Source organism: Xiphophorus couchianus, chromosome 11, assembly GCF_001444195.1.
Source record: "Xiphophorus couchianus chromosome 11, X_couchianus-1.0, whole genome shotgun sequence".
Taxonomy (NCBI): Eukaryota; Metazoa; Chordata; class Actinopteri; order Cyprinodontiformes; family Poeciliidae; genus Xiphophorus; species Xiphophorus couchianus.
Genome location: NC_040238.1, coordinates 413401 through 430346, shown reverse-complemented (window position 1 = coordinate 430346; position 16946 = coordinate 413401). Strand labels below are relative to the sequence as shown.

Genomic DNA, 16946 nt, shown 5'->3' with positions numbered 1-16946 from the left:
CCATGTTACCTGCAAGCCTACTGCTTGCAGGTAACAGCTGGATAGATTAGCTTTCTATCCAGCTGAGACACCTATGGGGCAGATGTTGTAGGGGGCCCGAGCCACTCTACATTTAACTTTAACCATGACTTACACCTGTTAAGTGACATGATCTATCAGTTAGCTTCACAGATTGGAGAGTCCATTGCAAATAAATTGTTCTCTTCTGGTGTTGCTGGGGAAAAAGAAACCCAAAATGCCACCTGTTTGAAACAAGATGCTGCACATATTGAAGACACTTCTGTCTTTGATAGTCAAAAATTTAATATCATTGTAAAATCAGGAACAGCACCTCCAATTTATAGAGGTGAGAATACTGACAAATAGACTGTTACTGAGTGGGTTGAAATGATGAGAGGTTACCTTAGATGGCAGAACTATAATAGTTCCATACAAACAGGACATTATGGGGAGGCTAATAGGCAGAGCCAGAGATGTGGTTAAGATTGGTTTTAAAAGTGACCCTGTTTTAAATGCTACATGCTCCCCAGATGTAATTTATAACATGCTGATTCAATACTTCAGTCACACATCCTCCTGACTTCTTGTAGCGGCACACTTCTACACATTAAGGTGCCATGCTTGGAGAGATGATGTCTATGCTCAGTGTGAGGGACCAGACTCAAACAAGGACAAAAAAGTGTTCAAAGTAGAAAAAGTTCAATTTAATTCTTCAAAAAATAGTGAATAAAACATAAAGATTTAATGTAAGAATAAGTCAAAGGATAAATAACAAATTTGGGCCCAATTTAATTGAGGTCAATTGAACTCTAACCAAACACAAACAAAACTGACCTGCAAACAAAGAACAAAAGGCTGCTTAAATACTGGTGGAGTAACCTAAATCTACCACATGAGGGAGGCAGGACATAACAAATAAATACAAAATTAACTACTTTCATAGCATCCTATGAAACAAATAAAGCAAAACTAACTTTTACTTAGCAGAAACAATAATAAGTGAATATTTAAGTGACAAAATTAACTAATTAAAAGTAACTTGAAACAAGTTCCCCCCCTCAGTCTTTCAAAAACAAATGGTTTGTTCCAGGTTTCCTCCTCCAGCTGGTTTGCATCAGCAGCCCATCAAACAAAAAACAAGTGCAAGTAAACCATTCAGACAGACATTAATTAAAGTGTGCACCCATAAGAAAATATGTCTAAATGAAATAACTAACTTAAACAGATTATAAGCTGTAACTAATATGGCCTCCACCACACTCAGGCAGGTCCTTGATAAAGTTCAGGTTAGAGATCTGCTCGCCACAAGCGCACATGGGGTCGAGCCAGACCTGTTATAAACTGTTGCATATGCAATGATGACAAGCACACAACAGAAGCCCACTGCCGTGCACGGAGAGCCAGCACCCACCTTGATGCCATTCTTCCGTGTCAGCGTGGAGAAAGCCCCAGCACCTGACGTCCACACCCCAACTAACAAAAACCTCTTAAAACATGACAAATTAACAAAAAAAAATCACAACTAAGCAAACATAAACACAGTGAAAAACAGTAGAAAAAAGCCAAAGGTAGAAAATATACAAACTCTTTCTCTCTCTCTCTCTCTCTCCGTTCTTCTTCTTCTTTTCCTTTTTTATGGCGGTTGGCAAACAACTTTTAGATGTGCATTACCGCCATCTACTGGAATGGAGTGTGGATCGGGACGCTAACTATATACACCCCCCTCAAAACAAAACAAAACAAACAAAACAATAAAATAAATAAATAAATAAATAAATAAAAATAATAATAATAAAATAACAACTTCCTCCGTTCTTCCACTTAGACATGAATTTTAAAGTCTGGCGATCCACACTCCATTCCAGTAGATGGCGGTAATGCACATCTAAACGTTGCTTGTCAATCGCTATAAAAAAACAAAACAGGAAGAAGAACAACAACAAGAAAAAGAAAAAAAGATTGTTTCATGAAATCATTGTGGATTTATCTTTGTTGGAGAAGAGGAAAAAAGGAAATATTTCAGAATCATACTCAGTGCAATCGAAAATAAATACTGTAACGATTCTGTGTTTTAGTTCTGCTGGGGTTCATATGGTTATTTGTATTTGTTATAAGTTGCATTGTGATCCTTTCTGTTAGAGAGTTATGGGCTTCCCCTGTCTGACTCTGCTGGCTCCCACTCACATGTGATAGGCCTGTCATGTGGGCGGGGGATCGGTGGAGCGGGAGTACCAGGACCGGAAGTGGGGGAGAGTTTAGAGGGGAGTTAGCAATGAAGCTAATGGTTCATTGTGCCCGTTTGTTAGAGGCGTGAGCTGCAGCCTCAGAAATAGCAGCTTGTACCTATTTCTAATAAACCCTGTTTGGCGGGACTACATCTCCGGTGTTGACGTCATTACATTGGTGTCAGAAGTAAACCGTTACGAGCGGAGCTGAGTGGGTCTTGTTAGCTCGTTATCTCCGCCGGCTGCATTAGCGTCATGGACGGCGCGTTTCCCCACCTGAGAGTTAAGTCGGAAAGAGAGGAGGACAGTGAGGCGTGGGGTGCGGAGCTTAATAAAATGGCTCGGGCAAAGGCTTCCCTGCGCAGCTCCGCAGCGAGGATGGCTGCCGAAGCAGGTCTGGGTGCCGGTGCGAAGTTGCGCCCGTCGACGCCGTTGTCCCAGGAAGCGCCGAACGATCTTGTCAACAAGTGTGGTGGCGGGCAGGACTATTGCAATAATGGTGGCGTCCATAGCATCGCTGTTCCGTTGAAGACGCCCAAGTACTCCGGTAGGTCAAGCTGGGAGGCGTTCCATGCACAGTTAGAGCTGCTGGCACAGGCTGGACGTTGGACAGTGGAGCATAAAGCCCTGCAGCTAGCTCTCTGCCTACAAGATGATGCATTGGACTGCTTATTGCTGCTCGGTTCAGAGGACAGAAAAGACTATGATGCCTTAGTCGGAGCTCTAAAGAGGCGGTTTGGACAATGTGTACAGCCCGACATCTTTAAAAATAAACTCAGTGGCAGGAGCAGGTTGCCGGGTGAGCCCTTGCGTGTTTTAGCTAATGACATTGAGAGCCTCACACGCAGGGCGTATGCACACATGCAGTCAGGTGTACAGAACGAATTGGCGAAAGATCAGTTCATCAGAGCTCTGTCACCTCCGGAGCTGCGTGTGCAGGTCCAGCTGATGCACCCCCAAACCCTGCAGGATGCTTTGGATTTAGCTGTGGAGAGGGAGTGCTTGGTTGGAATAGCAGCTGGAGAGGACCAGAGAGGACAACCACCAGCATGCAGATCTGCGGAGGGAGCAGAGTGGAACCTGGAGAAGCCTGCTTGGGCCTCAGAGTTGGCAGAAATGGTTCGAGCGGTGTCGCTGCAGTCGACGAGGGACTCCTCCGCAGCCCCTGTCCTTTGTTGGGGCTGTGGTCAACCAGGGCATCTCCTCAGACGGTGTCCTAAAGCAGTCAAGAAGCAGGGAAACGATACGGGGTCTGCATGGGGGAGGCATCGCAGACCCTTGCCGTAGCCTCCACACCTTCATTGCCAGCAGGCGGGGGCCGACAGCGTCATCAGGGGGTCCTGTCCCAGACTCCCCCAGACATGCACTCAAGCCAAAGCCAACCGACAATGGTTGCAGTGGTTGGCCGCACCTGTGTTGGGGATTTTTGTTATGTCCCAGTCACAGTGGAAGGAATTCCCTGCACGGCCCTGATTGACACTGGTTCCACAGTAACGCTAGTGAGGCCTGATGTGGTGCCAGACTGGACTCGGATTCAGCCCACTACAGTGCAGCTGCGCACAGTCACAGGGGACATGGCACCTATGAAGGGGAGGGGGACAATGACTGTTAATGTAGGTGGCCGATCTATCACCCACCCCGTGTGGGTAGCAGAGGTGCAGGACATGTGCATATTAGGATTGGACTTTTTAAGGGCTGCAGGGTGCCAGTTGGATTTGGGAGGGGGGACATGGAGCTTTAAAGAAGGCCCCCTCATTCCGCTGATGCCCGCAGTTTCTGACCCAGTTCTGCTGGGGCCTGTGGTCTGTCACACAGAACCTCAGATTGCAGCTGTTGAGCACATCTCACCTCAGATCAACCAGATTGCTGCCGCAACAGTCCCCACACCTACATACCCTATACCCCCAGCTTGGATGCCTCATGAGACAGAAGATGCATCGGTGACCATGATGCAGAAGATCTGGGCAGAGAACTGTAGGGGTTTGGACACCCAGCAGCAAGAACAACTGTGGCAGCTGCTCGTGGACTTTAAGGACAGTTTTGCTCTGAGTGAAGACCAGGTGGGGCGGACTCGGTTGGTGGAGCATGACATTCTGACAGGAGATGCACCCCCGATAAAATGTCGGCCCCGCCGGCTCCCCCTGGCCCGGCAGGAAGCATGTGACAAGGCAGTGTTGGACATGTTGCAGGCTGGCATTATTGAGCCTTCGGACAGTCCCTGGGCGGCTGCTGTGGTCATGGTGCCCAAAAAGAATGGAGAGTGGCGCCTGTGTGCTGATTACAGGCCGCTGAATGGGGTGACAGAAAAAGATTCATATCCACTACCTAGGGTCGATGAGTCACTGGACCTAGTGTCAGGCTCCAACTGGTTCTCGTCTCTGGATCTTCGCAGCGGTTATTACCAGGTCCCCCTATCAACGAGTGCCAGACCAAAGACTACTTTTTGCACGGGACGGGGACTTTGGCAGTTTAAAGTGCTCTCATTTGGGCTGTGCAATGCCCCTGCCACCTTTTCCAGACTGATGGACCGGGTGCTGGCTGACATCCCTCGCCAAGAGTGCCTGGTGTATCTGGATGACATACTGGTCCATGGCACCTCTTTTGCAACGGCCCTGGGTTCACTCCGTCGGGTGCTGGAGAGAATTAGAGCAGCAGGGCTGAGGCTCCACCCAGATAAATGTCATTTCATGCAACAAGAAGTGACATTTCTGGGTCACCGGGTTGGAAGGGAGGGAATCAGCACAATGGAGGACAAAGTAAAGATGGTGGCAGAGTGGCCAATCCCCTCAACCCAGAGAGATCTTAAAAGTTTCCTGGGCCTGGCTTCTTATTACAGGAGGTTTGTGCGGGGGTTTGCAAGTATAGCGGCTCCCCTGTTCCAACTCCTCCAGAAGAACCGAGACTACGTGTGGACCGAACAGTGCCAGGGAGCATTTGACTGTCTGTGGCAAAGTCTGACTGAGGCCCCAGTGCTCGCTCCTGCTGACCCCTCTCTCCCTTTCATTCTTGACACGGATGCAAGTAACATGGGAGTCGGGGGTGTCCTTTCCCAGTTGGGGGAAGAAGGCGAGAGAGTGGTGGGGTATTTTAGCAGGGCCTTTAACAAAGCAGAGAGGCGCTACTGCGTGACAAGGCGGGAGCTGCTGGCGGTGGTGCTTTCTCTGCGTCATTTTAAGTACTACCTGTGTGGCCTGCCCTTCACTATAAGGACTGATCACTCTGCTCTCCAATGGCTGGTGTCTTTTAAGGAACCTGAGGGTCAGGTGGCCCGGTGGCTGGAAGAGCTGCAGTCCTACAACTTCTCAGTTGTCCATCGGGCTGGAGCTAAGCACGCTAATGCCGATGCCCTCTCCCGTCGCCCTTGTGCTGCAGGGGGATGCAGTTACTGTGACCGGAGGGAGAGGTTGGAGGAGGAACAGCTGCAACGGAGCCAGCCAGGATCATGTCGGGGTGACCCAGTTATCTGCAGGGAGCTGCAGGCGGTTGGCACAGACAGCTGGAGGTATCAACAGGAACAGGATCCTGACATCCAGCCTGTGTTACAGTGGGTGGAGAGACAACTGAAACCACCATGGGAGGAGGTGGCTGGGCTCTCGCTGGCAACTAAAGGATTGTGGTCCAAGTTTGAGGCTCTGCGTCTGGAAGACTGGGTGCTGCAGAGGGCATGGAAAGACCCTGCCACGGGTGAGGAGCGGTGGCAAATTGTAGTCCCCAAAGGCCTGAAAGACGTAGTCCTGCAGGCCATGCATGGAGCATCTGGGTCCGGACATTTTGGCGTCACAAAAACACTCCGCCGCCTCCGGCAGGGGTTTTATTGGGGCCGGTGCAGGAGGGACGTGGAGGACTTCTGCCGCCGCTGTGACCCCTGCACAGCACGGAAGGGGCCGACAGGTCAGTCGCATGCCCTCCTGCAACAGTTTGTTGTAGGGGCCCCTATAGAAAGAGTGGCGGTGGACGTTATGGGTCCACTGCCACGCTCAGACAAGGGAAACTGTTATGTTCTGTCAGCTATTGACTATTTTACAAAATGGCCAGAGGCCTACGCCATCCCTGATCAGGAGGCAGAGACAGTGGCAGATGCCTTGTTGGGGGGATTTATTAGCAGGTTTGGGGTGCCAGACATTATTCATAGTGACCAGGGCAGAAATTTTGAGTCACGGGTTTTTTCTGTCATGTGCAGCCGTCTTGGCATCCAGAAAACAAGAACGACACCACTACATCCCCAGAGCGACGGACTGGTGGAAAGACTCCACTGCACCTTGGGACAGCAGCTGGCCATTCTCACAGCGGAGCATCAGCGGGACTGGGACGAGCACCTTCCACTGGTGCTAATGGCATGCCGCTAAGCTGTACAGGACTCCACAGCGTGCACTCCATCACTCCTCATGTTGGGGAGAGAGTTGCGCACACCAGCTGAACTGTCTTTCGGACGCCCTCCGGATGCACCTGCTGTTTCAGCTGGTCCTGAGTATGCCAGAAAGCTTCAGGATAGGTTGGAGACAGCACATGCATTTGCTCGGAGACAACAGGAACAAGCAGGTGTGCGTCAAAAACGGAACTATGATGTAAGAGCTAAGGGCCGACACTTTACACCAGGAGAGTTGGTCTGGGTTTACAACCCTCGGAGAAAGAAGGGTCATTGCCCGAAGCTGGACAGTCAGTGGGTGGGCCCCTGCAGAGTGTTGGAGCGCATGGGGGAGGTTGTTTACAGAGTGCAGATGCTCCAGAACAGGAGAAAACTAGCACTGCACAGGGACAGGTTGGCCCCCTACCAAGGCAGGGCTGCACCACAGGCCCCAGAAGGCCATCAGTCGGGGTCGCCGGTATCGCTACCAGCTTCTCCAGAAGCCATACCGCTGTTGCCGAATGATGTCCCAGCGGTGCCGTCTGAAGCACCGCAGGGAGCTCGCCCACAGCGGACGAGGAGGGCCCCAAGACGGTTTGATGACTTTGTTTGTTCCCTCGTGGGCGAGGAACTCTGTAGTGGGGGGGTAGTGTAACGATTCTGTGTTTTAGTTCTGCTGGGGTTCATATGGTTATTTGTATTTATTATAAGTTGCATTGTGATCCTTTCTGTTAGAGAGTTATGGGCTTCCCCTGTCTGACTCTGCTGGCTCCCACTCACATGTGATAGGCCTGTCATGTGGGCGGGGGATCGGTGGAGCGGGAGTACCAGGACCGGAAGTGGGGGAGAGTTTAGAGGGGAGTTAGCAATGAAGCTAATGGTTCATTGTGCCCGTTTGTTAGAGGCGTGAGCTGCAGCCTCAGAAATAGCAGCTTGTACCTATTTCTAATAAACCCTGTTTGGCGGGACTACATCTCCGGTGTTGACGTCATTACAATACTTTGGTTATGTGTATACAGATGCATCTAAAAGTTTAAGTAGCAACAATGGGGTGTCGTTTATCGTTCCAGGATTTAGTATTAAAAAATGTAAGAGGATTTCTGATGACGTCTCAGTGTTTACAGGGGAAATGATGGGAATAATTCTGGCATTAGGATGGATTGAAGAGGTTCGTCCTCTGAGAAGTTTAATTTGTTCTGATTCAAGTTCATCATTATATTCAATTAAACATAATCAGTCTAATAGTAGGCCAGACCTTTTATTTGAGATTCAGTTAATACTTTATAGAATTCAGGCTATGGGATTAATTGTCATTTTTATATGGGTTCCATCGCATATAGGAATAAAAGGAAATGAGTTGGCAGACAAATATGCAAAACAACCTTCAAAAAACAGTTCCATTGAGATACTGATTCCTTTTAGTAAAGAGGAAATAAAATCTATTATAAAACAAAAGGTTAAGGGAAGATGGCAGAAGCAGTGGGAAGAAGAAAGAACTGGTAGATGGCTTTATTGTATTCAAAGGACAGTTGGTGCAATGAGGGCAACAGAAAGAAGTAGAAAAGAAGAAAACATTATATCCAGATTACGTTTTGGTCATACAGGTTTAAACAGTACACTATTTAAAATGGGGAAACATCCATCAGGTAATTGTGATCTTTGTCTTCAAGAAGAGACAGTAGAACATGTTTTATTGTTATGTCCAAAGTAATCCGAGGAGAGAAGGAAATTAGAATATAGGCTTCTAAAGAATAAGTTACAGTTAGAAATATCAGATATTTTGGGATATTCTTCTTCCTCTGAATATTTATGTTATTTCATAAAATTTCTTAAGAAAACTAAACTGATAGAAAGGATTTAGTGTTTTTTTGTTTTTTTTTTAAGTTGCGTTCTTATCCACACTCCATACCAGTAGGTGGCGGTAATGCACACCATTAAGTTGCTTGCCAACCGCCATTAAAAACAAAAAGAAGAAGAAGAAAAAAAAGATGGCTGAAAGTATGGACAATGCGGCTGAACAGTCGTCCGCTCCTGACACTGAACAATTAAAACTATCTGACTTATTGGAGCGTGGTTGGAAGATACTTCAGGAACTGGACAGTTCAAACGAACCGTTTGGCCCCAACACCGTGCATCGCATTAAACGCGGCATTAACATGTTGGAAGACGCGTCGAGGATGGTTGTTCAGCTCGACCTGTTTAGCCGTAACGAAGAGGTGGAAGAGATCGCTACTGCAGACCTGAAGTACCTGCTGCTCCCTGCCCTGCTAGGGGCCCTGCACATGAAACAGAGCAGCCCGCACAAGCGGCTGGAGACGGTGCAGATAGCTCGGGCTTACTTCATGGATTTCTTAAAGACGTGTCATGACTACAACATCTCACAGTTTGAGCTGCCGAAGCCATCAAATGAAAACGGTGTTTCCCAAGAAACATCGGAGGGTGTATTTTCCAAAGCCAAGGTAAAGACTACCATGAGCTTTATATACATGTGTACTACTCATAATAATATAAAGGTAAAATGCTAACTTCCGCAAACTTTTACAGGTATGGTTTAAATAAGTTTATTTTCAAAACGCAAGGTTTTGATATAAAAATGAGATTTAAGTTTTAAATATTTTTCGACCTTTAATTTTACACATCACCTTTTGTACGTGGATATAAATAAAACTTTATTTTAGTTGCAAACTTGCAAACCGTATTTGAAGCACAGACAGAAGGCTTGTGTAGTCATGTCACTCCGTATCTTGGCAACATGTTCCCACGCCACAGTGGAAATATTCTTTTTAGATAATGAGGTGACAGGGTTTCCCCCAGAAAACCTAGTAGGCCCAGTGGTCAGGGCACCGAGGTGGTCTACGGTGTTTTTGTATTAAAAGATAAGTTGACAGGAAACGTAAAATATTACTGGGTAATTTTGTTACTGGAAGACATTGCTGATAATAATTAAACCCACAACTATAGAATCTTAAAAACAACTAGGCCTGTCACGATAGCAAATTTTGCTGAGCGATTAATTGTCTCAAAAAATTATTGCGATAAACGATAATATTGTTTGAATACCTTTTTACACTGATTTAATGGAAATGATGTAATAATGCATGTGATTTTCTGCCAAAGATAGATACACATTATTTTCAAAAGAATATTTAACACTGGAGCTGATAAACAAAATAAACAAAACAACCAAAAGCAAAATGGATTCTCAGTCTCCATTAATAAAAAATGTACTTGATAAAAACTAAACAACATAAAGCCAAAGTGGAAATAAATACTGCATTCAACCAAAAGAGGGCAGATTATGAAGTCTGTATATTATGTTGCCCTTCAGTAATAATTAGATTTAAATAGAGAAAATGGGCACATCAACTACATGATGCAATAATTCACACTACAAGATTTTTTGCTCCTATTTTTCCCCTTACAACAATCTTAAAACGTTGGTCTTTCTAAGATTGTGTGGTGTGTTACGGTAGAGCATCGTTGCCGCTCCGATCTAAATCAGGGGTTTTCCCCGACTGGGATCGTTAACTCAGCCTGTTGAATGTGACAGGTAGCCAATCAGAAAGCGCGGATTCTCCTCAGTGTTTTCTGAGGGGAAATTACGTCGGGGAATCCCAAACAGCTGATACGGCGCAACCCGAAGTCCAGCGGACATTGGAGATGATATGTGGAAACAACATTATTGTTTATTCAACATGCAAAGAATATAGAAATGACAAGGGGAGGAGTTGGAGCGAAATTGCTACCGCAGTTGATAAACCCGGTAACTTTTCAGCTGTTCTTCGTTAACGTGAGGTAAATAGGTTCTAATGATTTTCTGTCAGTCAGGACTTTACGCTGACACTAGCCACATGCATTGCAGGTAGATTGTAGTAAAGCATTGATTAATGTCTGGTTTTAAAATTAGTTCACTGAACTAGTAGCCATTATTTTGTGCCCATTGTTGGACACCACACGGCAGGAACGAACCCGATCGAACCGTTATATCTAGGATTTCTGTCGGCTAATGTGTGATCTGTCAGGTTTTAAAAATGGGCCGACAATCGGCCGACAGCTGTAAGATCGTGTCCTGTGCGCTGGGCTTTACAGTAAGGAAATGAGGCAGGGAGGGTCAGTGGAGAGCACCGGAGTTGAGCCTTTTTCATTCGGTGTCATCAACAGAAAGAGAAAAAGGCCGGAAGAGACGATAATGCCGATAATTGAAATGACGTCGATAGTTTTAATTTATCGTACGATTAATCGATTTATCATTTATCGCGACAGGCCTAAAAACAACAAATAAAAAGAAATAAAATTAAAATAAATATCAATTATTTGCACTTCTGTTAAATCCAAATTAATTAATCAGTTAGTGGATCTAAAACCACGATGTAATGCTGATCACATTTAGAACTGTCCCAAGGCATAAATGAACTAAGAGAATATCAGTGGTGCTAAATTTGATTTAATGGTTTCAGTATACTTAAATTAAAAGAATTTACATTTTTTTAACATCTAAATTTAAGATTTTATGGAGCTGGCAAGTTTACTTTGTAAAAGTTCAACGAACAATATTTATAGTTAGATTATTTTGTTACCACAACAACAATATGATGCTGTCAGTTTAATCTTTGAGTTTAAGCTGTTTGTTTACACATACATCTTATGTATGTGTTCATACATCTTAGTAAACTACTATTATAATTGACTGCTCAGCCCCCTCTCCCAGATTGAAATCTGGGAGAGATAACCAAACGCTGTTAGTGGTGTTGATGTTATTAGTAGGACAAGGGGGAGGGGGCCAGTTAGCGCCACAGAAATTGTTTTGGTTGCCTGAGCTTTATGGGATGAGTTTTTCTGATCTGCACATGGCTGCGCAGCAACTGTACCTGACATTAAGTGGACAAAGCATTAGATATGCATTGTGTTGCTTCAAAAAATAAAATAAAATAAAAACAAACCAGCGTGCTGTGCAACTATTAGGCGAGCGCGAAAGCTCCTCCACAGGCTGAACTACCAGTCCACTAACGCACCTGCTAACTGGAAACTCAGACTGTTGCTTGATACCATTAGACATAAATTCATGGACTTTGATTTACTTATGTGCCTGTGGTTTCAGTCTTTTTCTGCAGGTCCATCAAATTTGGTTGCCATGGCAGCAAAGAGACAAACGAAGATTGAACGGTATCGACAGAGAAAGGAACTGGAGACTAGACTGTCGGATGTTCACAAAGTAGTGGAGAGTGGACAGGCCGATGACGAGGTCAGCAGAGAATTTTACCTTCTGAATGTCCAGAGATGGATCACTGTTTGTCTGGAGGAGATGGAGGCCATTGACCAGGAGGTGGAGATACTTAAAAACATGGATCTTCTGAAGCAGAGTCGTGCTAACCAACCAGCTCAGCCACCCAGAAATCCCATGAAACCCTTCATCCTCACTAGAGATGCTTTACAGGTGAGTTTGTGTGATGATGGCAACAGTTCATGTGAACTTTAATAATCATCAGCATTCTTAAAGTGCATCTTTCACTTTAAACACATGTTGAAGTCTTTGTATCGTAACAGGTCTGAAATTCACATTCTCACTGCATAAATGGCCCATATTTCAAAGTAAAAGGTACTAGTACCTCCTCTATTTAGCCTACTTACTGCTCCACCTGAAAATAACGCCCCTAGTGACAACCGTTAATGATGTAGGCAGAGTAAGACTTTCCAGACTATGCAGCTAAAAACAAGACCTGGAGGAGGTGACCAGTCCTGAGCATTAAATTGGCTACATGTTTCACATTGAAGGCTCATAGGTGAGCCAGAATCTGGAACTGTTGGCAGCATGGTAAACAGAGTTCATTTAAATGGTTGGAGAGCAGATATTGAAATGGAAAACAGCATGCAGACAGACCTGGAAATAGGGCTGGGCCGATGTACTGAGTATACTCGATGTAGACCAAGTTTTTCAATTTACCATGGTGAAAATGGCTCTATCGCAACCATCGAGTATAAATTGTGATTCAAATAATAAGCTTTCGCCATCTAATTCACTGCGAGTGTTATTTATCCAACACCCTACAAATGCATCACTAGCCCCCCCCGCCCCTCCTCCCAACTTGAAAAATTTCTGCCAGTGTTTTAACAATCTGTGCTGCCTTGTCAGATTTTCCTTCTGTAGTGCATCTAGATCACTACGGAAGTAATAGATAGGTACTACCTTTCAAAAACAACGACCGTCATGTTTACATACCAAAGACCTTAGCAGTTAGTGTCAATGTTAAATATAATAAACAGAAATCATTCCATAAGTGGCACTTACCTTAGCAGTGATACGTAGCAGTTGAAAAAAATATATAAATGACAAACTTGTCTAAAAGCACCTGAATCCCTGTTTGAAAATACCTGCTTGTATAAATGCACTAAAATCCTTCAGGAGAATAGCGTGGCTTTTTTAATATGTAAAGCTGGTACATTTTAACTCACTAAAACCCCATATTAGAACCCTACCTTCATGAAATACACATGGTAGCACATGTTGATCCACCAAAGCTCCATCAAAATATCCTACCTGGTAAATACATGGGTAGCACATTTTGCTACTCCAGAATCCTTCATTTGAGTGTTGGGCTCCGTTCACCTCCAGTTATGTCACAAATCACACGATTTTTTCTAGGAGAGCTTTTTTGTTTATTCAGCACTTTAAAATATTTACTGGCTAATTAGAAACCAAATACAGCAACTAGATTTACAGTTTGACCCCAGAAAATATTTTTCTACCATTTAAAAGAACCTTGAATATGCACTTTAAGTGTCTTTAACACTAGAATGGCTTGAGTTAGGCCACTTTGACATATACCTATTTCGGCTTAGATAGTCCAACTGGCCTGAAGGATTTTATCTAGCAGGTGCTTTTGTTCAGTAAATAGGGCCATTACCTTAGAAGTACCCTGGTAATGGCCTCAACGCATCTCACAGTTGCACAATTGTTCCTTAGACTTCGACTTCGACTGACTTTGTTGTCATTTTCAATGCACAGGGTGTATACAGAACGAAATTTCGTTGCATACGGCTCAGGATAATGTTTGAGGTTCCAATGTTGTGAGTAAAATAAAATACAGTATAAATTATGAATATAAATCTAAATATAAAATATAAAGTGCAGGACTGACAGTAAAATAGAAGTTATTTAGCTCTGTACATGTGCAAGGTATAAAGTGGAGACCAGTTTTTGAGTGCAGTCCAGTTAAGAGTTCAGCAGTCTGATGGCAAGTAGGAAAAAGCTGTTTCAGAACCTGGTGGGCCTGCACCGGATGCTGCAGAACCTCTTTCCAGAGGGCAGCAGGGAGAACAGTCCATGGTGGGGGTGTGAGGGGTCACTGATGATGTTTCGGCCTCAGGACATGCATCCTGCATCGATGGTTGACCTGACACTTCGCCCTTTTGCCTGAGCTGGGTGTGGAAGGTTGTTGCCGAAGCAGTTTCTCCTTGTGTGCCTTCTTCTCACTCACATGAGAGTTACCGAACTCTTTTGCAAGCTCAACCAGGAAGTCCACCCGTCTCTCCTGCACCCCAATGCAAGCCTGATAAAGCACATGTGCATTCAGTGCTGCCATGTCAATCATGTTTGCCAGGTTTGCTGACCAGCTGTCACATAGTGATGGAACCTTGGTCACCCCCCGCAAGATTATGACTGAAATAAATGCCATTAGTTCTTGTGAACTAAATAGGTGAAGCAGTCACCTATTTATCCTCCACAGCACAAAAGGCTGCATGCAAATTTGCATGTGCAAAGTCTCCCAGATCTCTTTTGCTTACACTTTTTGCATGATTTTTTTGAGGTGGATCAACACAATTAATTTGGTTAGTTTATTTCTAAACTGTCATGTTATACCCTCTTAGCTTTATTTCAAAGAGAAACATTACTAATTTCTTTTAGAAAAACCTTTGCATATTTTTTGAAACAGATTGTATGTTTTGCACACTCTATGTACATTTGGCAAAATGACCTGGATAATGCAGCACATCATGGATCAGCTGCAAAAGGTCACATCTCTCCAAAAACACTTCATGTATGCTTCAAAACTAAACTGAAGAGCATTACCTACAGGAGATCTGATCTCCTGTAGGCATCATAGATACCCACCCCCAACATGGACAATTCACACTCCTACCTTCTGGCCTGACGGTCAACGGCCACATTTACAATTGAAGAAGGGATGCTAATTTGAGCCGTCAGAGTCGTCAGGGTGGACTCCGGCCTTTTGGCCCTGTTGAGCCGATATGGGAAGGACTCGAAAACCGAACCATCCTAGTGTCTTTAAGAAAGGGTTTCAGCTAGGTCTGTTCACTGTACATGCTGCTAGATAGATGGAATGAAAATGACACTGATTGGTTAAAACAGTTCAGATAGGCTCACTCAGTGATCAGTCTGCCATCAGTTGTAGTATAGGTTGTCATTTTCAAAATATGCTGAGTCACTGTGCTAACGTTTTCCTTTCTCTTGTCTACAGGCTCAAGTACTCGGCGCTGGGTATCCTAGCCTCCCCACCATGACGGTGGATGACTGGTATGAGCAACACAGAAAACATGGAGTCCTACCTGATCAGGGCATGCCGAGCAAAGTTGCTGTGGAGGACAACACTGATGAGCAGGCGAGAGATGAAGAAAAAGAGAAAAAGGCTGAGAATGATGATGAAGCTTCTTTGTTAAAAGCCAGAAACTGGGATGAGTGGAAAGATGATCACCGCCGAGGATATGGAAACCGTCACAACATGGGCTAATCCTTTCTTAACGCACTCTTAATTTCATGTTTGTAATGTAAACAACAAAGTGAATGTTCCTCACACGTTATTGCTCCTAAAAATTTAAGTATAAGAATGTCTCAAAATTTGGAATGGCCCTTGTGTTCTTTGCTTTATCTTCTGTAGGAAAGAGCTATTTGATGCAACTATGAATCAGGATGAATAGTTTAAACATCCTCTCTGCTTTCTTCTTATATTTCATTAATGCCATGGTTTTAAAGCAACATGATGGTTGTACAACTAAGCTTTTCCTTATTTGTGACTACAAGATACAAAAAATCCTGTTAGCCAAAGGATGCACGTATCAGCACCATAATGGATTTGTAATATAAATATTCTTGTTCTTGCCTAAAACTGATCCATGTGATGTCACCAGATCTGAACATCTCAGAACGTCAGGTTAAAGAAAGCTGTCAAGTGATTTCTTGTATTGTCGTGTATGCAGCAGCTGGAATGGAGACTTCTAATAAAAATGCTGAGCAGACTCTTGATTAGCCCACAGACACAACTGAAGATCATCATCTGAACATAGAAACATGAAATATTTTATAGCAGTTTCAATGTTACAATTCATTTCAATATATTGATACTCCTTTATCAAACCTATGCTGATTGATTTTCTGTCACAAGCATAGTATCTCTGTTTTGGTGAAAAATCTGTCTCCTTAAATTGTTTGGTAATACAACAAATTAAAAGTACTAATGGTAAAGACTAAGCAAAAACCCAACTGGCTGTTTTTGCTAGAGTAGCTTATGTTCCCTTTTTTCCAATATGCTCCTAGAAAATTGTTTTTTGGTGTGTGTCAATTACTGTCTTAAAGAAATTTACTGGGGAAGAACGGGTGTGAAAAGAATCACTGTCAGTCATGCCATTTTAGCCAAGGTATATAATAAGTGGTTGCTATAGCGATTTCTGCCTTTTTCAGTTTGCTATGATTACTGCCAGTTCTGGCATTTTTGGTTTTTTTTATTGTGATATCAAGTAATACTTTGGGTATTTGTAGTGTTTGTTGATATGATAGAGGAAAAAAGAAAATTTTTAAATCACTGATCATAGTAAAGTAGCATTACTACTACTAAAGAGAAAATAATGAAGTAATATGAGTGATAATTAATTGAAGATCAGAGGGTGCAGCACTGTGAACCCAGGCCACAAACCATCAGTCCAGATGTTCTCACTCAACCCATTTTAGCTAAAGAATGACAGGTTTACCTTGAGTGCTATCGATGTTTTGCACCTTTTTGCCAAAATTTCACATTTTGGTCCATTTCAGGGTGGCACAGTCTATCCATATTTTTTGAAAAGATGCATGTCTCTAGAATAACATTTTGGTAACAATTGCCTTTCCAAAGTCATAGATAACTATGAGTCATAGTTATCAGCTCATTAAGTTAACCCCTTTAAACAACTTCTGTTTTTTGAGATTGATGTATGTCTGGTTTAGACTCATGATATGACCATTTGTCAAAGGTCTATAATACAGTGTTTGGTATCATCTTAAAGGGGAAACTCTTGGCTTTCATTTGGGGGATGGTGTTTAGGATTTTTAGGGTGTCACTGGTGTCTAGTTTGTTAGTTACAAAAAGGTTAATCAGCAATAATAGAAA

General features: G+C 43.9%; 1 protein-coding gene across 1 annotated transcript; it reads left to right on the top strand.

Annotated features, from left to right (window-relative positions):
• Positions 1–8527: 8527 nt before the first annotated feature.
• On the top strand, positions 8528–15829 carry igbp1 (immunoglobulin (CD79A) binding protein 1). The gene is made up of 3 exons (XM_028032369.1): positions 8528–9029; positions 11669–12004; positions 15048–15829. Exons 1-3 carry the CDS (start codon positions 8559–8561, stop codon positions 15315–15317), a joined length of 1077 nt encoding a protein of 358 aa, XP_027888170.1. The 5' UTR covers positions 8528–8558; the 3' UTR covers positions 15318–15829.
• Positions 15830–16946: the final 1117 nt, after the last annotated feature.

Excerpts from the sequence above, each read along its gene's own strand:
- igbp1 (XM_028032369.1), top strand. The coding sequence starts at position 8,559 with ATGGCTGAAAGTATGGACAATGCGGCTGAACAGTCGTCCGCTCCTGAC. Across the intron at positions 9,030-11,668 it reads GTGTATTTTCCAAAGCCAAG|TCTTTTTCTGCAGGTCCATC; the intron begins GTAAAGACTACC and ends CTGTGGTTTCAG. Across the intron at positions 12,005-15,047 it reads TCACTAGAGATGCTTTACAG|GCTCAAGTACTCGGCGCTGG; the intron begins GTGAGTTTGTGT and ends TCTTGTCTACAG.